This window comes from Gallinula chloropus (assembly GCF_964237585.1).
Source record: "Gallinula chloropus genome assembly, chromosome: 2".
NCBI lineage: Eukaryota > Metazoa > Chordata > Aves > Gruiformes > Rallidae > Gallinula > Gallinula chloropus.
In genome coordinates, this window is record NC_140086.1 from 96,836,713 (window position 1) to 96,859,472 (window position 22,760).

A 22,760-nucleotide genomic window follows, 5' to 3' on the forward strand; every position below is an offset into this window, starting at 1 on the left:
ACACTTCATTCAGTTACCTTCCATCCAGTTAATAGTTGCTATCTTTTATGAGCATTTCTACGGAGGATTGAGAGCCCTGATTGGCTGTTTAATCCCACAGCATCAGGATAAGCAGGACATTTTATTTACCTTTTAGTATTCTCTTGCAGCCTTTTCCCCAGTTGCACTGGAGTCTTCTGTAAGCTGCAGACAGGCTGGTATGGATTGGCAAGGAAACAGCTCAGACATTTCTTCTCTGTTGAGAACTACACTCAGTTGCAGTTAAGATTTAAACAGAGTGTTCAAAGGATGCCAAGTTCATTTCCATTCCATCTGTGCAATTCCAAAGTGGCAAGTAATGCATATATACAATAAAACCAAGTACATTATCCTTTTGTAAGTTTTTGTTAGAATTTACACTATAAAAATATTTATATTCAGGAGTCACTCATCTTAAAAACACTTCTTGACCCATATAATTAAAACCAACCTGCGTATTTACATTAAAAAAAAAAATCACAAGTCAGTTGAAGTATTTGTAGAAAATCCAATTGAAAACCAAACAAAACTTGACACAAGTAATTCACCACTTTTAAGAAGGACTCAGAAACTTTTGATGTTTTTAATTGCAATTAATAAGTATTCTTTATGCTAAGATAGTTCAAAGAAAGAAAACAAAAACAAAACCCCAAAACCAAACCGACCTCATAGAAGATACAAAATTTTATCCTGGTGCAAAGACTTACATTTCAGCAGTAGTACCTTTAAAGCCTGCTAAATTAGGCTTGAATAGTTTCTACCAGATAAGAAAAACAATCTTCTTTCTGTGCAGATTTTTTTTACTATACATTTAAGCAAATGTTAGATCATAAAAATTGATTTACATTTTTGTGAAAGACATTTATTGAATACAAAACCCCCCATGACATTCAGCCTTATGAGAAATGATTACACGCAAAGAAACTCACTAAGTGTGTGCAGATTAATAGTGTAACTGCCTGAACACTTGCAGAATTTAAATCTCTTACGAGCCCTCATTTCTCAACTGTACAATAATAAAATTCAAAAAAATAGGCTTTGTCTTTCGAGCAATACTACAGTCAGAGGGATTCTGTGCTCTTGGCATTAATGGCAGCCCCTGCTTTGGCAGCTATTAGATTAATGATTTTAAGTGTAAGACTTCCCATTTTAACGACAAAGTGGAGAACAGAAAACCAAACAACAAAAATTTAGACAAAGAGCTCACTTTGATCCAAAAAGCTGTGGGACAAAGTTCAAGACTGCACACTTAGAAGTACCATTATCAACGTTGAGGCACCAAGGGTCAGGTTCAGCAGAGCTTTCCCATACAAGAAGACAGCTTAACCTCGTTTCGGTGCTGCCCAATTCAGAAGCCAAACTGTGGGCTTCCCAAGCTTTCAAACCTCCCAGCTGTACATCCTGGACACCCACTTCTGACATGTTAAGCCATCAAGTCAAGACACTAAAGTAAATGATTTTTTGCAAAGTGAACTTTAGAAATTACCCTACAGGCTTTGGAGGGATTTTATTTACTGTATCAAGCCACTGAAACAAATGTATATGTTGATTTTTGTACAAAGTTAAATGCTGAAAAGCTTAAGTATAAAACTACAGCTTAGTTTCTGTACAAGGTAGGATGGGACAAACATCATAAACCCAACCCATTTGTAGTTTCATGAAACAGCTTCATACCACTTTTCATCATAGCCTCACTGCTGAACACTGACATTTCATGATAAATTCTGAATAACAAGATTAAAAAACTGATTTGCACAAAGGAAATCTAAGATAACTTTATATACACAACAGAAAACCTTTTAAAAAGTACAAAAATAACATCTATGTGCCAATTAGTTACCATGCTTTGACAGTCTCAGTGCCTACACATGCAAGACAGTAATCTAGACTTTGAGTAATTCTGCATCTGTAGAATGTATCAGAATATAAAAGACATTAACATGTGACTAACTCTTGTTATTTTCAGAATGGATATGTATTCAAAGTATGTTTATAACCAATACTGCAATATTCCAGTCTCTGCATGTATATGTGCAGATAAGCAGCTTTCATCTTACTTGATTTTTAAAGTCTCCTACAAGCTAATAATCCACACCAAAAAGCTATGATGGTTCTCATGAATCTAGTTATACAAAGCAATTAAAAATGTACAAAAACTATAAAAAAGGGAACACTTATTGCCATGCACAAAACTTAAGTATGTTCCACTAAAAACTGCATCAAATGCAGTTTCAGTTTTAGAGGGAAGAAAAAAAGAAAAAGATACACAAAGCAATTTACATCAACACTCTTAACATTAGATCAGCAGAATCAGCTCTGACTACCACAAGGGTAAGACACATTCCTTTTGCTGGTGCCTATCAGATCTTCAAATCCATGGGAACATAAAACCAGGAATCTTCCTTTCCCACAGTCAGATCAGATCAGATCATGAAATCAACTGAAATGAGAAGTGTATTAGTATTCTCCTTTCTCTCAGTCCAATTACATACAGCCTCTCCTTTTGCATCAGACTATCAAGAAAATACACTACTTTTGCTATCACAAAAGAATGAAGAACAGCCCTACAGCAGACAGCTTGCTCTGTTACGCCTTTGCTGATAAGAGACATGTAGGCACAACACAGACATAACTATTTCTAGATAGCCAGATATCAACATCTGCAATGAAGCCACACGAGAAAAAAAGTTACTTTAACAACTCCACTAACAGAAAATCACTTCTCCAGTTCCATTTTACTTCTGAGCAAACAAAAGTAATTGAACTTGGAAATATTTTTACAAGTTACCACCCATGGACTGGACAATAAACCCTTTGTCATGAGTACATTAGATCAGGCATAGATAATCTTCATTTACTGCAGCAAACTCAAAGGTAACACTATGACTGTGCTACCAGAAGCACATACAGAGAACTGCTACCTATCTTTAACCTTCTCTCATTGCCAGAGCTTGCAGGTCTGCAAAGCTTACACCACCTCATACACTGTTACCTATGGATGTATGTGGTCAGTGCATGAATTATACGGCACCTTGCAGCCAAGGCTGTAATTTAAACCAAAAGCGTAGCTTTCAGAGAATAAAAAGTCATCAAAAATGATGAGAACTTTAATTTTAGTTCTGCTTACCAAAGAAATTTACAATAGCAGTAGTGGCATGCTAAGAAAGTGGTCTGAAGCAGTTATTTTTTGAAAGAGGGATACAAAAGAAAAAAAAAGTCAGAGCCAGAGTTCAGGTTTATCAGCACACTAACTTCCAGTACTGTACAGGAAGCTATTAAAACTAGTGTAACAGGCTGCCATGCCACTTTAATAGGCTGATGGGAAAAAACCAAAACCCCAACCCAGAATGCCTTCTAATTGACAAAGTTTTTACCTCTATGACTGTTTCTTTAATGAAGTCTTTCCTGTCAGATAAATCATAACTAGGATAGTTTTCATATACCTAAAAAAAAGTAAAAAAAAAAAAACCACCTCAAGTTACTTTCATTCAATGTATTGTATGAATAGCAGGTGCTTAAAAGTAGCTAGGGCAAAAATTGGTGTGGTGGTTCTAGTATTACAACTGCCAAAACGCACTCTTAATTACATAAAGTGACAAGCTTATTTTCCTGTCCTTATTTTGACCACAAATATTGAAATACATAGGTTTTTAATACTTTGTCACTGAATAAACTGGTCCTATATTTTTTCACAGCAACAAATTGGAATGTCTAGTCTAGCTAGTCCATGTCAGGATCTAGGAATCCTCCAATATTTCCCTCACGTGCTCTTTAAGTGGTCGGATAGCCCTACATTAGTGTAGGAAGGTAAACAAACATCAAATCCCAAGGCTTCTTTCTCTTTTGGTTATAAGTAAAATTGTGATCCTTTCAAGTGACAAATAGAAGAGTCAACATAGTTGAGTGCTATTCTACAGCTATTCTTTGGTTAACTGGGTAAGAGAGGACCAAACAAACAGAAAACAGATGCCAACATTGACAACCAATGGAGAGTATTTTATTTCAGTATTCCAAATTTCAGGCTTCTAGAATGACTATAAACATGACAAAAAGTTTGTACAGAATATAAAAATACAGTTTTCTTATAAGAATTACTTCTGGCTTAATTTTCTCAAGACAACTTCTTGGAAGCAGCAGGAAAACAAACATGCAAGTTAACTGACTGTAGAAAACGTCAAGGTAACAGTATTTTGTCTGTGTTATGGTAATTTTTCCCCACCTTTCCCTTTTCCAGCCACATGGTTCCTTCCTGGCACCTGTCCTGACAAGTAATGGATTCCTCCTGAACTGATTCAGCTCACTAACTCGATTAAGAACTATTCATTATATGCTGATAGATGAGAGTGAATGGATTCATAAAGAGAACCTACGAGGAATGACAGCAAGGTGAGCAGGAGAAACATACAGAGAGCAGGACACAGCCTTCCCCTGTTGACAGGAGCAAGCTGCTGCACCGTCTCCACATCTCAAATATTTTCACCTTAATACATGGCAGTTGTTTTGGAGGTAACACTGCTAACTTTCCACACAGCAAATTTTTCTTAGCAGATTTCCTTTCTAACGCTGGGTATGTGTGTTGCACATCTTAAGATGGAAGTTCTCCTTGTTATAGCTCTTAGCAAATAAATCAATGCAAAACTACGTTTGTTGCCAAACCGTTGTGTGGAGTGCAAGCCTCCATTTCTGAAACGATGACAAAAGACAGTTCACAGACAACCCTTAACACAGACTGCAAAATCATATTTGCTTACCTCCTTGCAAATCTGCTTCATTGTGACCTCCTCCAAGTTTGCATTGGCCAACAAGTTCTTGACTGTTTCCTTTAGTTCTTCATCTGTGGGTGGTTTCTTCAGCCTTTTAATTAAAGGTTCATCATCTGAACTATCCTCAGATTCACTTTCTAAATATGAAAAATAATTTGAATTGTAATAAAACATTTTCAATTTGTCTGCTTTTTTCCTCCAAACCAGAAGCCATCAGAACTATCACCAAACATCTGATACAGGTGGCCTCCTTTAAAACAGACATCTTGCCAGACCATCCACTTCAAAACAAAGCTAATCCATTCGATACCACATTTATTGATGAATCCACATAATTGTTTATAAACTATCAGTTTACAAATCAGTATGTACTCTAGGAAGTATTGGACAGACAAATCTATCCAAGAAGAGGAAGGTTTATTACAACAATTCTAAATTGAGATATTCTAGCTCTAAAAAAGTACCTATTTTCTTTAAAAAGGGAATTAGATCCTGCATCCCCCATCAGTGCTGCACACTAGGATCTGGATCTTGTAATTCTGCAATACCATATTACTAAATATGCTACCAGAAACAGCATGATAACAAATGAAGTAAAGCAAAGAGGCACAGGTACAGGGCACTGCTACAACCTTTTCCAGCAACAAAAAAAGATCAGACTGGATGACTCCAACATCCACTCAATTTCTCTAATGTGAGCAAGGCAAAATTCAAAGCAGATGCCAAGCAGCCTAGATGAGCTTACAGGGAAACCTACTTAACACTTTGATATTTGTATGACAAACATACATACGCTCAAACAAAAAAATGCAGTAAAAAAGAAGTTATGAATATATTACATACCATATAAAAAACCCACTATGTAGCTTACTTTAACACATACACACACATATATATGTTGATGACAAAGTAAAACACGCACACACAGTGTCAGACACATTAGTGCTGCTAGCAGGAAATCTGAAAATGCATTGAGTTCAGGCCAGGCCTGTTTATTCTGTTAAGAAGTAAGACTATGAAAGAAGTTGAGTGTAATTCTATGACAATAGGTTTAACTATTCCTTTTCTTAACACACTGACAAGCAGGGCAATTAACCTGAACTGATGTCTGTGCTATAGCATACATATGCCATTGCTGGCATCAGATGAAGTGTGTTTGCAGAATGGATATATGCTGCATTAATAACTCCTACTACACTTGTGACAGAGACATAGCTGTTAGAGTGGCAGAGAATTTAAGGTGGGAAAGAACCTCTGGAGATTATCCGGTTTAAGCCTTTGCTTGGAAGAGGGCCAGCATGGGGCTGACTGCTCAGGGTCCTTCCAGGTTGAGCTCCCAACACCTCCAACAACAGGGATTCCACAACTGCTCCAGGCTGTTTGTGTGACCACCCTCACCCTGAAGCTTTTCTTCCCCTCACATGTAATTGCAAGTTCCTTGGTGGCACCTTGTATCTGTCACCTCCTGTGCTCCTGCTCTGAACCCCCAGGCAGAGCCTGGCCCTGCCTGCCCCTGCTCCCCCAGGTGGTAGTTGCAGATGGCAGTATGATACCCATTTAGCCATCTCTTCTCACAGCTGAACAAGCCCAGCTCTCTCTGCCTCCCCTCCACCAGTCCCATGGCCATCTTGGTGGCCCTCCACTGGGCTTGCTCCTGCACATCCTCATTGGTCTTGTACCAGGGAGCCAAGGCAGGACACGGCACTCCCAATGCAAGCTCACTAAATATGGAGTCATAATCAATTCCCTCAGCCTGCTGGCTGCGTGCTTGCTGAAGCAGCCCAAAAATGCTGTTAGTGCTCCTTATCACAAGGGCACGCTGCTGAACTGTGTTCTAGTCACTGTCTGTGAGAACCATCTGCCCCCAACCGGGTCTTTTCTGCAAAGCTGCTTGGAATACCTTTTATACAAATCATCAGATATGAGAAGAGCTATAGCAACAGGATGTACATCTATATTAACAAAAAACCACATCAAGCTGCTGAAGACAAGACATACATAGTGGGATCTATCATTGGTCCAGTAATATAAGATTCACGTGAAGTAATTCTACAGGTACCAAAAGAATTTTGCTATTGTTATTCCAGCAGAACTTGGCTGATACTTTCAGTTATTATGCAAATAAAAAGTATACAAATGTAAACAACAGAGATGGTATAAAGTATACCCAAACCAAGGAGGTTTTTTTTTTAATTGCTGTTGCAAGGAGAAAAACAACAAACCAACAAGCCACCAAATTCTATTTTCTTTCCAATTAGGTGCAAAGCTTCCTTTCTAATAAGCACACCAGTTAAGCTACAAGACAACACATGATGAAAGATTTAAAGCATTTACCTTTTCTAGAACTGTTCTGATTTTTTTTAGTAGTGCTGCTATCTGCCTTCTTGACATTCGCACTTTTCACAGCTTTCTTGGTTTTGGAAGTCATCTTTTTAGATTTTTCTCTTTTAGATGCTTTTCTAGGGGGCTATAAAGAAGATGAGCAAAGGATTAAAATAGTGGTTTCTACCCGAACAATCTATACTTCTTTTCCACAATGGAAATTATCCATTCTGTCAAAACAAACTAAACCAGCAAATTTAATTACTGTACTAGCAATTTCTTCCCCTATACCACAGAGGGAATATGTTCACAGAGTATCCCTACTTTATTTTTAAATTTCATGTTGCCCTTCAACATAGACTCTTAAGCTCAAATAGCTAGAATTTTGATGATACTAGTTCATTCCATTCATAAATACTTATAATTAGCTTATAAAATCACTTTAAAGATATTCCTTTAAAGGAAAGGACATTATGTGTTGTATTTGATTACTTCTAGATGCCATAGCTCTCAAGACTACACACACAAATTAAATGTGTGCTTAGCATGCAAAATCTTTAGGTAATACTACTGACAAGGCAGAAAACTTTCCTCACAGAAACAAACATTGGAACACTGACCAGCAATACACCCTACTTCAGAGAAAGAACATTATGAAACAAACCAAATTAAGTAAGAGTAGCTACTGAATTCATAATTCTAATCTCTATTTCAAGTGTGAGTGTAGCCAACCAAACAAACTATCATATCCAAACAATGAAGATTACTACATATAACTTTTAATGGCTTCTCCCATTAGTACCTGGTACAACTCATTATAGTAGTATTTAATAAACAAGATTCTATGTATTTATACTGGTCTACTCACTTATGCTCGCTCTGCAGTCTTAAATGAAGAATAAAGACTTTGACAGTTGAAATTCAGAAAATACATTTATTTAGAAATAGGGCAATCCCTGAGTGTGTGTTGTTTCTAACTTTTCAGCTTTTGACTTTCTGCTAAAGCTACATCACCAGCTACAAGGTCAGAAGTTAAACCCCATGACCACATTTTGTTTGAGGGTTTTTTGGGGTTTTTTTTGTTTGTTTGTTTGTTTCGTTTTTTTTTTTTTTTTAAATAAAACTATGCCCTCTCAGCACACAAAAATATTTCAGGTATCTTTTGCTTCCAGGTAACAGTGAGAAGTTTCTTGTTTCTTTGTACTGTTTAAAGAAAGAGCTGCAATCAAGAGAGACACGCAACTCTGAGGACAATCTACTCCAGCCACTCCATGCCCAAGATTCCAACCTCCTTCTGCCTGTAATATGTTAAAGGATGTCACAAACCTAGGGCTTTTTATTTTAAATGCTGTAGTCTTAAAGCTATAACACACATAAGTTTTCCATTTCACCATTTCCTATATTCAAACATATTTGGCAAACTAATGTTTTTGTAATAATTAAGCTTTTACTCTATATAAGTCAACTTCAGTTTCCAAAGACTTCAGTCTACTCCGATACATCTGCGAGGCAACAGCTAACTCCTACCTTCTGAGAGAAGGCAAAGACAACCCCTTCAGATCAATGGGCTTTACTGCGAGTTCTGGGGTGGTTTTTTTTTGTTTGTTTAGGGATTTTTTTTAAATAACTGAGTTCTTAAAAAAAATTCCATATAACAACTCCTGCCTCTGAAAGAGAGATTCCTCTCCTCATGGTAGGCAGAATGTTTTGCTGAAGAGATGAATAAACACTAAACTAACTTCCAGTGTTTCAACCCTCTTTCAACTTGCCATTTGTGAGAAAAGAAACTTAGGCAAATTAAGAATTAAGTTTGTTTCATGAGGCACAGGGAATTTCCTTAAACGATCTTTTTAAATGAAAACAAACACTTATCAAAATGCCTGTGACAAAACAGTCAGTTACATACATTGTCCTTTCGACAAAAATCTTTTTGTCACTCTTAGACTATGTCCTTAACAGGCTGTCACACTTCCATTGCAACAGACAGACTGTAACCCAAGTAAGTAACAGCCAGCCTTACATTACAGCTAAAGATTCCCTAGGTTTTACAGAGTATTTCCTTGGACACCAACAGTTGATTAATTGCTCTTTGTTGCTGGGCTCTGATTAAGGCTAAAAAGGTAGCGCCACCTAAATCAAAATACAGGTTAAGATGGAGCCTGTACCTCCCTCACTTCTTTTTTCCAGGTTTCAGATATATGGACTAACCAGCATAACATTTGTACATAAGTCAGCTCTACACTTGTACTGGCCCTCCATGTTTTTCATCTACTCTGCGAGTAAGTTCTGGGCTGAAAGGGAATGCACAGGGAAAGGTATTTTGTATTTAAACATAAAGTTCATGTAATTTTTCTCCTACTATGCAAGGCTAAAAGAAGCTTCAAAGAAAACAGAAGAAGAGAAAATAACTGAGATGAGCACACTTTGGAGACTGCTGGGATCTCGTTAAGGCTCATGCTCACTTTTACCTTTGCAACCTGAGACACAGAACTCTAGGAGAGGTATTAGTAAACAAAATCCAGGAGAAACATGGAACCAAGATTCAAAACCAATGCAACCAAGTAGGTTGAGAACCTCTACTGATTTCAAAGTTAGGTCCTAGGTAATTAATCAAACCCTACACATGGAAAAAAAGATAGATACTGGGAGTTTCTATGAAATTAAAGTCATCATAAGATGATACAAGAAATGCAATCAATTGTGTTTGAAATTCTGGCTGCCCCAGATAGCAATTTTTTTTTTTTTTTTATTTAAGGTGCACACAAATGTAGCCAAGAATTGGAACCTGTGTCTTTTACCTTATGCCCTAATGCAGTTAGAAATTATGAAAAATACTTATAAATTGTGCTTCTGTTCCCCGCTCTTTCACACCATTCATTCAGTTAGTTAAACATCACTTACCCCCCAACTCTGTGTTCCAATAACTGCCAATCAGTAACCACATAATGACAAGCTGCAGACAGATGTTCTCAGCCCCACACTGAACAACAAACAAACTCCCTCATTACCTCATCTTCACTTTCTTTTTCTTCTGAAGAGTCATCCTTTTCCTTCTTTTCATCTTCTTCACTACTCGATTCATCTGACAAGATCTCTGGGCACTTGGTTCGTTTTGCTTTTCTTGTTGTTCCAGTGCTGCTGCGTTCTTTCTTGCCACCTTTGCCCGGTGTTTTTTTGGATTTTGGCAATGGCTAAGAGATAGAGAGGTGTATTATCCAAGGAAGTATACAAAAGTGAGTTTTAAAAACATAAATTCTTTCAGTCACATGAAAAAAGCACAACAATAAACAAATGTAAAGGTTTCAGTCTTGAAACAACATCCAGGAATATTTTTATGTACTACATAACATTTTGTGATAAGCAGAAATCTATTACAGAGATGGACCTGAGTAAACAAAATGTCAGCTCCAAGCTTAACACCCCTTCCACTCCCCTGACCAAACAAATCCTCAGAGGCTGGGAGTTAGGGAAGTGCAGTGGTTCAGCCCCAAACACCGGCTGAGCAGCACACGCTGCTCACTCACTCCTGGAGGAGAAACAGACAGAGCTGCTTTGGGTGGGAATAAGGACAGTTTGCTGACAAAAGCACCATGAAAGGGGAACAGTAAGAGCCAGTGGCAAAATGAATTTACACCTGGTGATAACTCAGAGTACCTTATCAACCCTATGATACCACAGAGCACTGATGCCCCAGCACTTGGGACTGCCCTGAATGCACCCAGGAGCACAGCTCCCCAGCCAGCCCCCTCTTATGATGGAGTCATGTCAGGTGGTGTGGAAACAGCCTGGGCTAACCCAGCTCACCTGTGCTGGCTGCTTGGGGAGGTTGACTCTGGCCCAGACTGAACCAGGAAGTAAGAAAAAAAAAAAATCTAAAAGGAACCTTTTATCTAGCTATTTCCCTCCTCAACCCAGAAAACCAAGTTTTTTCTTCTGGTAACAAATTAGCTGACAATTCTTCAGAAGACTTAAAGGCAGGGATTCTGTCACATCTTATGCAAGACTGCATTTTGTTATCACTCAGTATCAGTGTTCCTAAGGCAGCACTCACCAGTGCTCACATCACTTATCAGTGTTTGCTGAGAATAAATGTCATTTCCTGAGCACCTAACTATTTGAGTATTGCTTTTAGATTAAAAACTGGAAGACCAATTAATAAGAGTTTAGTAGTCTTGGCAGATGAATCTAGTGCATTAGCACATACTAGTTAAAGCAAGTTTTCCTAGCCTTGCAACAAGTTCCATTTTGTGATTACGAAGTGTGATCATACACCTGGCAATTTGTAGCATTGTCAAGCAGCATCTGACAGCTTATTTTCCTGTCATTTAATGGTTTATTTCCTTCCCTGACATTTTCTTTTTCTTCCCCATCTCACATGTTGTACCTATTCCCCTCCATTCACCTACAGACCAACAGCTACTTATGGTATTTTGGTATGGATATCTCCAATTAGCTCTTTGTGTTGACTACATACACTTGTGCGCTAACAGTGCATAACACACACACACACAAGCAAATAGTTTCTATCCAAGTCCTCCCCCCATGAGGAATGCCTGAAGTAGAGCCACTCTGAAGAAGCCATTGCTACTTCAGTAAGTTAGAATAGAAATTTTATTGCCTTGTATTGCCACTGGTAACAAGCAAACAATAAGGAATGCAGTTTTCATCAGAACAGAGCTATAAAATCCAGTATAAAGACCTGCATCTCACCTTGCCCGAAGATTTTGGGTGCATTAAGAAATTTAAGATTCTGGTTACCAGCTCACTATTAACTCCTGACCTTTCCAAGTCAAGGACTTCACAGATGCTTTTCAACACTGCATTTCTAAATCTGGAGAAAGAGGAAAAAAATAAAAAGGAAGATTCAGTATTACATCCTAAACAATCAGCAACATTCTTCTTCTAAAAGCTGCAACCTGGTTTGTTTCTGTGACCTGACGATAGACATGAGTACGTACATTTCCAGTCTTACCTACAGTTAAGCAAAGAACCACTACCTTTAATACATAAAGCAAAATAAAACAAAATTCTCAAATCCACATGCGTGTAAAGTAGAATATATATAAAAAAGTTCTAAAATCTCAGTAAAAAAAGTCTTCCCCAGAATCATTCCTATTCCACCACACTGGAAAGAATCAATCTTGGATAATAAACCCAGTGGGTGCAAGACTTGAACTCTCAGGAGTCTTGGTATTTTCTCTGGTTCCTTACCTCTTTACAGAAGTACATGTGCTGAAGGTAGAAGGTTAAGTGAATATCTGATATCCACCCCTTTTACTCCAAAAGGATCTTGAACTGACTGTCCCACTTTATCATTTGTCCCACCAATATTGAAAAAAGTGGAAAGAGTTTAATTCTGAGAGGTTATGACATCAGAATGGAAGCTTAGTGAGATTTAAAAAAACCCCAAAAACATAAAAAAACCAACAAACCCTATTTATTCTACCTGTTACCTCCCTTCAAATGCTTATGCTTTCTTCTCCACTATTTTTGTATAATGCTACCTAAAAAGTGGATTTAATTGTCTAACCATTTTTCACAAGTTTAAATGGCAATCACAGGAAACTTATTTTTCATTGTTTATTTTAAGTCACTGCAACTATTTCATGGCAGCCTACAACTTCTCTAAAGTTGCACTTCAGACTGCCCCTTTAAACTCACTAACTTTTAAAGGGGCAAACCAACTTTGTTCTCGCATGCTTTAGGGCACAGGAACAAATCTCAACTGGTTTGGGGCATCTGCCTGCCTCAAAGTACCAGTCATCTACCATCCTTCCAATGATGAAGTCAAATCTTTCAATCGTTGTTCTAGACAAGGTTATAAAATAATTTGTGCACTCTTAATATGCAGACAGCCTTCCTTTTTAGCCCTTGGAGATACATTGAATACTTGGAAGGCACTCCTGTAGAATCAGAAGTCAATCTCCTACATTTCTAAAGACATTAATACTATAAAATTAAAACCACTGAACCCATTAACAGATTTTAAAATTGCACAGCATCAAAGCTTGTTTCGAATTTATACTGTACACTGAATTTAGGATTTTATAGTTCTAGTTATGCTTTAACTAAAATGCCTTATGACTTGTGCTACACATGGCATTTTCCCTTGTATTTATACAAGGAATGAACATCACCTCCCAAAACCTTTCCTGTTTTAATGCTTTGAAGGTAAACCTGCAGACAACCACTAACAATGTACCAAGTACTAAAAGGCATTTCAAGTGTGAAATAAACAAATGCTTTGAGTCAGTAACTTTCACAGCAAGTAGTTCTGATTTACAAAATCCAAGAACTATAATCCACACAGCAACCTCAACCCTCATTCATTTTAATTTATCACTGGAAAAGTAACATTTTGCAAAATAAATTGTGCCCTTTGTTCATCTTATGCAATATTGTTAAAAGTATGATGACATGCAAGGGTATAGTAGGGGCAGAAATCAGCTAAATCAGAATAAATTAGTAATCTAATCAGCAGTGTTTCACACATAGCTATGAAGAGCAGGAGAATTTGGCACAGTAACAGAAGCACAAAGGGCTCACTACCTTCAAAGAGTAACCATGCAAGCATTTTTCAGAACATTAGCTGAAGACTGAAGGATAGCAAAACTTAACTAGCAGTTCTTCCATATAGAAAATACAAAAAAAAAAAAGCAAAAATACTTTATTTTGTGACTTTTTTGCTGGTAAGAGGAAACATCCAATTACTCAGTGGGAAACTGTCAAAACTCCCATCCTGAGCCACTTTGTCTTGTATATTCACATGTATTTGACAAACCCTACTCTGAGAAAACTGTGTATCTGAGGCAGGAAGATTTGCAAGTTCCAAATTTTGGAACTCTTCCTCCTATCAAAAAACTGACTCTAAATATTTATTTATATATATATATATATGATATTTAGAATCAATTGTGTAGAAGTTACTAGCTAGCAGCACAAATATGCAGGGGCATCTTTAAACCCTTTCAGTGCAATCAAAACCAAGCTGCAGCAGATTTTCATATTAATAAAGAAGTAGCTTATGTAAGGAGACATGAAAAAGGAAAAATGAAAAAATGTTAGACTAGTTGCTAGAGCAATTCTAGGCATAAGGCTGTGTTTAATATACAACATGCAGAAACTACGTTGATTTTCAAGGAGGAAAGTTTGGAGGCATAGAAGGATGCAGTTTGCACCACGAATAGAGCACAATGTATTCACAACACTGCGATGCCCCTACAGAAATAGAAGTTTTCTTCTCGCTTGGCAGAAGAATCTGCTAATTAGCATGCAACAGTTAAAGCCAGGACTGCAGGAGTTATGAATAAAACGTTCAAAATTTAACTCTTCAAGACATTTCAACTTTTGTATGATCAAAGTGTGCTCAGAAAGAGATCATGGAGCTCTAGGAAACAGCCACTCAGCTTAAACTTCAAATATAATCTGAAGTAAAATTTTGAAAATTAAAAGGAGTGTATAGCATGAGTCAAGTGATGTTAAGCAGCAATAGAGATCATTACTTTTTTAACATTTCTTCCTTCTTTTTGTACTGGTCACTTCCTTTTTCAAATGGGAACCCGCTGAACTGACCCACATTCTTCTTTAGGGAAGCAACCTAGAACAGAACACACTGATTATTTCCCACTGCAAGTAGTTTAAAATGTTTCATCCAATTACATTTGTTAACTTTTCATACAAAAAATACCTATGCTACCAGTTAGATTTCTGTTGTCCAAAAGTTATATGCTTTAAGTTATAACCTACATGGATTACACCTTTATTTGTCTCATGACAGTCAAATTAGAACAACTAAATTCTTGTAATCTTGATACTTGTAATTCTTTTCAGTAACTTACCAGACAAATCACCTGCCATTTCCAGCTTGTTCAGGACACACTGCAACTAATCATACAAAGCCTGCTGCCATGTACTTTGTTATAGAATAACACATTTTATTTTTACTACATAATCTGCTAAAGCAGATTTGGCTTTATTTGGTCTTCTAAAGCCTTACATAGGACTATTACTGTACTTCCAAATCTTTTCTTTACTACCAACTTTTGCATTGACATACCACCCTGTTTACACCTGCAGTCTGAAAAGGGTTTAACTTTCATGGTGACAGTCCTTTTACTGAAAAACTGCTCCCATCACCATCACAAATATAGTAAGTTTGTTTTCACTCCATCTCCTTTTTTTAAAAAAAAAAAAAGTTAAAAAACATTTCCAAATATTTTATTCTTCTGAGATCTTTATAATTCTATCAAGAATAATAGAACTCACTTTCAATAGTTCTACAAATTTTGTTCCTGGTGTTTCTCCATTAGTTTTATTTTACCAAAGCTAAGCTCCTTTTCCAAAGGTAATTATCTTTGTCCAGCACCTAAAGAAAATTTGCAGATGGTATTGGTATGTTTTATTAGAAGTGTTAATTATAATCCAAAGCACACACAGAATGTGCATACAAGACAACGTCTGATGTTCACTACATTCAACAGCATTCTGAACTCCCAATAACAAAGCCGTATTTCCAAACTGAACACATTTTGAAGCAAGCAAATATATTCTCACATCTTTGACTCAAACCACCAGGGCACTGCAGCAATCTTGCTGATCTCTACCACAAAGCTGTGTCCAAAAGACTAATTGCCGGAGAGCAAAGCAAAGTGTGTGTATGGGGGGTGGTGGTGGTGGAATTGCAACCAAGTAAGTGGTGGGGGGTGGAAGGGTGAGCAGTATTTCAATAGCAGTTGTGTCCAATTAGTATCACTTAGGAGTGTTAAATATCCAATTATAGTTTTATAGATTACTAATTATGTGGAAATGATAAACAGACACAACTATTAATAATGTATTCAATAATCAGTAACAACAGTACAATTCAGTTGTTAGTTTCTTAATAGTGTGTTGCACTACCAATAAACAATATACTCTCTTAAATTAATTATCTCTCTTAAATCTGATTGTATCTGCAATCTGAAATGGTAAACTAATGGTTTCCCAGTGCCTCCACCCAAAGATGGTAGAAAACATGAAGGGTAAATGAATACAGTTTGACAACTCCCAGGTAAAGCTAGTTAACTAAATTACACAGTTCTGTCATCATACCTTTCCTATCAAACAATTAAATCCTCCTGAAGCACAGTCCAGAAGTTTGCAAAGCTCCATACGCACAAGACAGAAATTTTCTAGTCTGGCATAATTCCCAGCAGTAGGTTTTAATGACTATATACTGTTGTACTTGAGGCAACAGATCTTTTCCGCGATCTAAACAAGCGGTGTCTTTGCAGCAATAGTCTGAGACACTACAGCTGGTGTGCATCTGCTCTAGCACTATTCAGTGCCTGGTTTCTATGCTGTTCAAATTTCCAAAATACAAAGATATTAGAAACAAATTCCTATAAACATTGTAAGGGTATCGAAACACTAAAATTTAATCTGTCTTAATTTCTTTATAGCAATTTTATTTCTATTAACAAGGAAAATGGGTCATATTTACTCTGTAATTTAAAGCATGATCACTGGTGCATCAAATGCCCCAAGAAAGATTTGCTACTTCTTTGTTCTGTCTGTAAATTCAAAAGCACATCAGATTTTCAACTAATATTTTAATTGTGCAAGATAAACATGACAAAAAACACTATTAAAATTGCTCTGGTTTTGGCTTGGATAGAGTTAATTTTCTTCCTAGCAGCTGGTACAGTACTGTGGTTTGGATTTAGAATAAGCATCATGTTGATAACACACTGATGTTTTTAGTTGTGCCAAGCAGTCAAGGACTTTTCGGCTTCTTGTACTAGCCTGCCAAGAAGAAGGCGGTGGGACACCCGAGAAGCTGGGGGAGGACACAGCCAGGACAGCTGACCCGAACTGACCAAAGGGATATTCCATACCATATGACATCATACTAAGTATAGAACCGTGTGAGTTGGACAGAAGTTGTGCAGCACAGGAACTGAGTATCACCTTTAGGTGGTGAGCAACTGTGCTGTGCATCACTTGTTTTGTATATTTTTATCATCCTAATCGTTACTTCCCTTTTCTGTTCTACTAAGCTGTCTCTAACTCAGCCCCCAAGTTTTACCTCCTTTTTTATTCTCTCCCCTGTCCCAGCTAGGGGGAGAAGCGAGCTAATGGCTGTGAGGTTATTTTAGCTGCCTGCTGGGTTAAAGGATGACAAGACTCTACATATAACACTGTTTTACTGCTCTGTGCAAACTAAAGGAGAAAATGACTAGCCAAGTAGCAATGAATAAAAACCCACTAACAGGTTTCAAACAAAAGAAACAGAAGAAAAAAGAAAAAGATATGTTGATCGAAAAGAACTACGTGGAATACTTTGACTGTAATCTACATGTCGGCAGCTTTCAGCATGTGAACCATAAATTATCGCCAACTCATCCTCACAAGGTAAGACACCCATCTCCTCATGAAAAAACCCAAACCTATATTCAAGTAGACTTAAAATTCAGTAAACCTTTCCACATTAATTTTATAAGTATTTTACAGGAGTTAGAAAAATGATGGCCTTGCTCAACTGGTCCTGTGGTATTCATTTTTAAAGTAGTTTGTAATAAATGGTTTTAAGAAATAGATCCGTATGTGCAAATGTAAAAACCTATACTACAAACATTACCACTATGCACAAGAACTAACATATACATAAGATTGATTTTAAGTTCTTACAGTGCCTGGCCTGTTGTAGAGGAGTTTGTGCAGGTTCCTAAGTTCATCTGTCTTCTTTTTACTCAGAAAGAATTGTATCCTTTCAATTTCACAGAGTTTTTGTCCTTTTCCTGAAACAGTTAAAGTCAATTATGCAATTTGTCACATTCATATTTATCTATGTTTTTATAACTTCAATAATTTACTAGGTTTTTCTAAAAACTAAATTAGTTATTTCAAAATAGCATCAGACACTATAATAGATCAAACATTAAGCAAGCCTTTTCCTATCAATTAGGCATCCTGACAGTCCCTTATCTTCCTTACTTGATACTACCTAGAGCGGGGTACAAGGACTTTGCATTTTTTATTCCAGCCACTCCTGCCTTTGTTAGTGGTGGCTAGGTACTGCAGATCCTAATCCAGGTCAATTTAAACATTTTATAACTTTAAGGTTTAAACCAATGCTACAGAATAAAGGAGGGTTTTCATATAACAATAATGGCCTATTACAAAATGGATCATGTCTCTTTAGTTGGGTCTCATCTATAAAAAAAAATCTGATTATTGTTAACATGTTTCATTATCATTCCCAACAGTCAATTCTTATTTGAGAGTACAAGTTTACCTGGTGTAATTGTAAAGGGTTCCTTTTGCAACGAGGACACTTGCATGGTCAGTCGGTCTACTTTCTTCTTCTCCCTTTTTCCTTCAACGATGAGACTTTTCTCTGGAAAAGACAGCTTTCTTAAACTCAGTATTTTTCATTACATGGCAGATTTGGCTGTAGTCACAGGCAATACAACACTGAATCTTTGAAAAGGCAAGCCAGACATGGATAATGATATAACCAGGTACTACAAGACTTCCAAATCTTTGGCTATTAAGCCAGTGGGATTCTTATGGAGCTGTATATTGGAGAGGCTCCGATATACAGAGACTAATTCTTAACCACAATCCTGCATCCACCTTGAATCTCCCCGATGGAGATTGCAGCAATACACATTTTCAGGAACGCATCCTCCTCTCCCTTCACTGATTTTCTGAGGTACAGAACTGGCACTGTTTGCATCATCTCCTCTGGGATGCCCCAGCTTCCACATACACAGCTCTACTTTCATATAATGCGTTAGGTTGGAAGGGACCTTTAAAGGCCATCCAGCCCACCCCCCTGCAGTAAGCAGGGACATCTTCACTACATCAGGTTGCTCAGAGCCGCATCAAATATGACCTTGAATATCTCCGCAATGGGGCCTCCACCACCTCTCTGGGCAACCTGTTCCAGCGATCCACTACCCTCTTGGGGAGAACACTACCACCAGATGGGCAAAGGAAAGTCCAGCATGCCTGCAAACTTTTTTGCTTCCCACTACTGGACTGGAGGAACCATGCAGATCAGCAGGAGACAGAAAAGCATAAGCACAATGGGACTATACTACACCTCTCAGGGCTACATAGCACAGCACTGTACCAGGCCCAGCATGAGCTTCACAAATACTACAAGAACATTGTCCCTAGTAATTCTGGTGCTCCTTAGTAATTAACACATTTAGTGTTTTTTATGATACATGGTAAGAGAAAAACCCAAAGCTTCACTGAAACATTTCATACTAAAGTATTTGACTTCAAATCAAACTATCCATAGCACTAGACAGGGTATCCTCACTTCAACATCTGAAAGCAGCTTCAAAATCCATTTGAACATAACAATAACTGGGTATGTTGTTCTGTCTAATTCTAATTGCTCTAGTTTCCTAAACAGCATATTCTCTTTTTCTTTCTGTCTTTCCTACTGACAAGCCTCTTCTCTTTCAAGACTCCAAGACCACTGGTACTTGGCTTTCACTGTGCCATACTGCAGCTCTATTTCCATGGATGCTTTAATTTGTAATCAGACATCTGGAGATGTCAAAATTGGATTGAAATTAACATTTTTGCATAGTAGTTCCTCCATCAGATTTTGTATTCCTTGAATACCCTCTTCAATTACATGCAACAACACAAAACCTTCCTTGCTTGCTCATCCTATACCACCACCATTTTTACTGGCAAATTTAGTCAAATGGAATATCCCCCTTCCAATATAATTACATTTCACTACACAGCAAATTAATTCAGTCGTTAACCAGAGACTTTTCTATTGTTTCCAAAACTACTGCAAATTTTTCAAGTTTCTCTCTTCTGAAAATACAGATCACTTCAGTTTTACTTGCAAAACCCCATTATTTTATGAATACACAGTTTTATACAAATAATTTGATAAATGATGCTACTTCTTATAATCATCTAGCAGTTTATACAACGAACTCCTCTAGCATAGGAATCCAGGATGCTGGCAATTCCATCAATCATTCCTGAGTAACATCAGTATTGCTGTTTCTAGTGCTGTCTGCTATAATCTACAGTGAAGCAATTTATGATCCATGAGATAGATCTCCTAAACAACAATTGTACAATTAGCTGAGCTCATAGGAAACTGCATTCGGTAAGCTTGGCATTTTTTAAAGGACAATTTAATGGTGGAAAAGCATGTACCCTTTTCTTCTTCCTCTTCCTCCTCCTCCTCATCTTCATCACTTTCCTCTGCTTTGTTTTCAGTTTCAGGTTGTTTCTCATCTGCTTTTTCAGATGACATTGTATCCTCTTTTGATGAAGCAACAGAAGACATGCTGTACCCTTCTGTAAAAAGCAGTCAGGGAAACCATGAGCATTATACGTGAAAAATACAGAAACTTTGCTTTAAGAAAACCCAATCTTCATATACGGCAGAAGTAACATCATAGTGCTCACATTGTGATTATTCACATTCTTTAGAACAGTATTCTGCATACATGCAACACATACAGTTTGTCAGGAGTTGCCATCCTAGCCCAGTTAAGAAAAGTTTAAAAGGTTATCAATTTCTTCCACACACAAGTTTTCAGGCTTGCTTTGTGAAGCGTTTGGAAACGCCCACTCAAAGCAGCTGATGCTGTTATCTAAAAGGAATGGTAATGTTTTAAGATAGGACAATTTTAGTGCACCATATTATAAACTGAGTATTTTTTTCTGATCATGGTTAACTATGCATACAATTGTCCTAATAAATTAAATGAGCTTCGTATTTAGATGGGAAATGGAAACTGAAAAGTAAGTTATGAGCAATTTGGAAAAATCACTTCTTTCAGAATCCAAACAGCTGCAACTATCTTAGGGCTTGAAAATGTTTTTTGTTTTTAATCTGAGATCTACAAGCAAAAAGAATAAATGCTTTGTACTTAGCATATTTAAGAGGAGTCCTTTCTTAGCATTTGAAGTGGTTTTAACACTACCCTTAAAATTAAAATATCTCACTCAATCTGGCAAGTACTATTTCCCTACTGACAGAGAGCATCTATCTAGCAAAGGAAGCTAACCATAGCTGGTCATTTCAGAAAAATCCTAGCTTTCAAAATCTGTCATTGTTTACAGATCTGGAAAAAAAATACAGCATCAGTTGTATAAGCCCTTGTGGAAAAAATATCACACGTTTAACGATTTTTCCCCCTCCCCCGATATTAAAGATAGTATTAAACTCCAAGACGTCAGACTCAATAGAAAACAATGAAGTCAACCGCTTATGTACACTCTCAGCAGGTGCCAGAAAACAGAACTACTTCGAATGACAGAAAGCATGAGTTCCCAAGTCAGGGGAAAAAAGAAAGTTTGCTAAATCACTGGCAGGTGGTGAATCTCTATCAAGGTTTCACTACCAGTATTTCACTTTTTTTGCAGTCTTACCCTCTTGAATTTTACATGCCTGAGCAAGTGAAAAACAAAGTACTACACGTTCTTTCCTTTCCCTTTTAATGGGAGCACAAGAAGAACGGAAAATAAGAGACACTTTAGCTTCTCAGCAACCAGGTCCCTCAAGACGACCTGCATAAGGAAATAAAAAGTACTGGGATCCGTCTTTAGGAAGGCTTAAATGGATGGCATTTTCGGCTGGGAAAGGCTATCTCGCAAGCCGTCCGATAAGGACACCCAGGCACAGCATCTCCCGTCCTCGTCCAGGACTTTTCAGATACGGACTCGCCACCTGTTCCCTTCCCGACTAGCGAGTCGGAGGCCGGGTAAAACGATAACGATGGGCAGCGCACAGAGGAGCCGACGGCCAAGGACAAGGCCGGCGGGGGTAGTGGCGAGCTCCTTCCCCCCGCCTCCCCGAACTAGGAGGCAGCGAGTCCGTTACGCCCCCTCCCCGCCGCTGGGCCGTAAGGCAGGACAGAGCGCCCAGGAAACATCTCAGGCGGAAAAAAGAGCCCGCCGCCCCGCGGAGGCCTGAGAGGGAGAGAGGGAGGGAAGGAGGGGGAGAGAGAGAGAGAGGGAGGGAGGCGGCCCCCGCAGCGCGGGCGGGTCGGTGACAAGCGCGCACGGCGAGCCCCTGGCGGGACAGGAGCCCGGTGGCGCAGCAGCCCCGTTTCATTTCCCTTCGTCACTCCCTCCCCACCACACTGGGCCACCCCAGCCCGGGCACGGCGAGGTGGAAGAAGGAGAGGTGGGAACGCGCTCTCGGGCGCCGTTACGGCCATGGCGGCAGGACCCACCTCAGCTCAAGCCCCAGCTTCTGGCTCCTTCCTCGGGTGCGGCTGCGGCAGCAACGGTGGCTGGAGGCGACAGTTACCGGAGGAAGGAGAGGGCGGGGGGAGGAGGCGGGCCCGAGCACCCCAGCGCACAGCAAGACACACACAGAGCCCCCGAGACGAACGCTCGGCGTCCCGCTGTCGGCCGGTCGGTCACTCTCCCTCTCCCGGAATCAACAAGGTTTTCAAAATGGCGGGTTCTCGGCCTGAGAGAAGGAAGCGGGAAGGCGGCGGCCAATCAGCGCCCGCAGCCCGGCCGGCGCGGGGAGGTGGCTGGAGGGGAAAGGGGGTGCGCGCGCAGGGAGGGTTGTTGTGGCGGGGCGTGTGGATGTGCGTGACGTGCGCCCCACGGGCAGTGCCGCTTGCGGTGACGCCAGGCCGCGCGCGGGGCGGAGCGGGGAGGGTGGGG

At 38.8% G+C, this 22,760-nt stretch overlaps 1 protein-coding gene across 3 annotated transcripts; it reads right to left on the bottom strand.

Moving 5' to 3' along the window:
• Window positions 1–575: 575 nt before the first annotated feature.
• Window positions 576–22,508, bottom strand: DEK (DEK proto-oncogene). 3 transcript variants are annotated; one of them, XR_014618184.1, is made up of 12 exons: window positions 22,316–22,508; window positions 20,286–20,429; window positions 18,379–18,480; window positions 17,772–17,881; window positions 14,606–14,700; window positions 11,814–11,934; window positions 10,112–10,294; window positions 7,116–7,248; window positions 4,770–4,918; window positions 3,393–3,461; window positions 1,464–2,458; window positions 576–1,339 (listed from the first exon to the last, which is right to left on the bottom strand). XR_014618184.1 is itself a non-coding variant. In XM_084280606.1 (11 exons), the coding sequence occupies exons 2-11, from the start codon at window positions 20,416–20,418 to the stop codon at window positions 2,447–2,449; spliced, it is 1,107 nt and encodes a 368-aa protein (XP_084136732.1). In that variant the 5' UTR covers window positions 20,419–20,429; window positions 22,316–22,508; the 3' UTR covers window positions 576–2,446. The 3 variants fall into 3 exon arrangements, 2 of the variants coding, with proteins under 2 accessions (XP_084136732.1, XP_084136733.1); XM_084280606.1 differs by having other exon boundaries at window positions 576–2,458; XM_084280607.1 differs by lacking the exon at window positions 3,393–3,461 and having other exon boundaries at window positions 576–2,458.
• Between the last annotated feature and the right edge of the window lie 252 nt (window positions 22,509–22,760).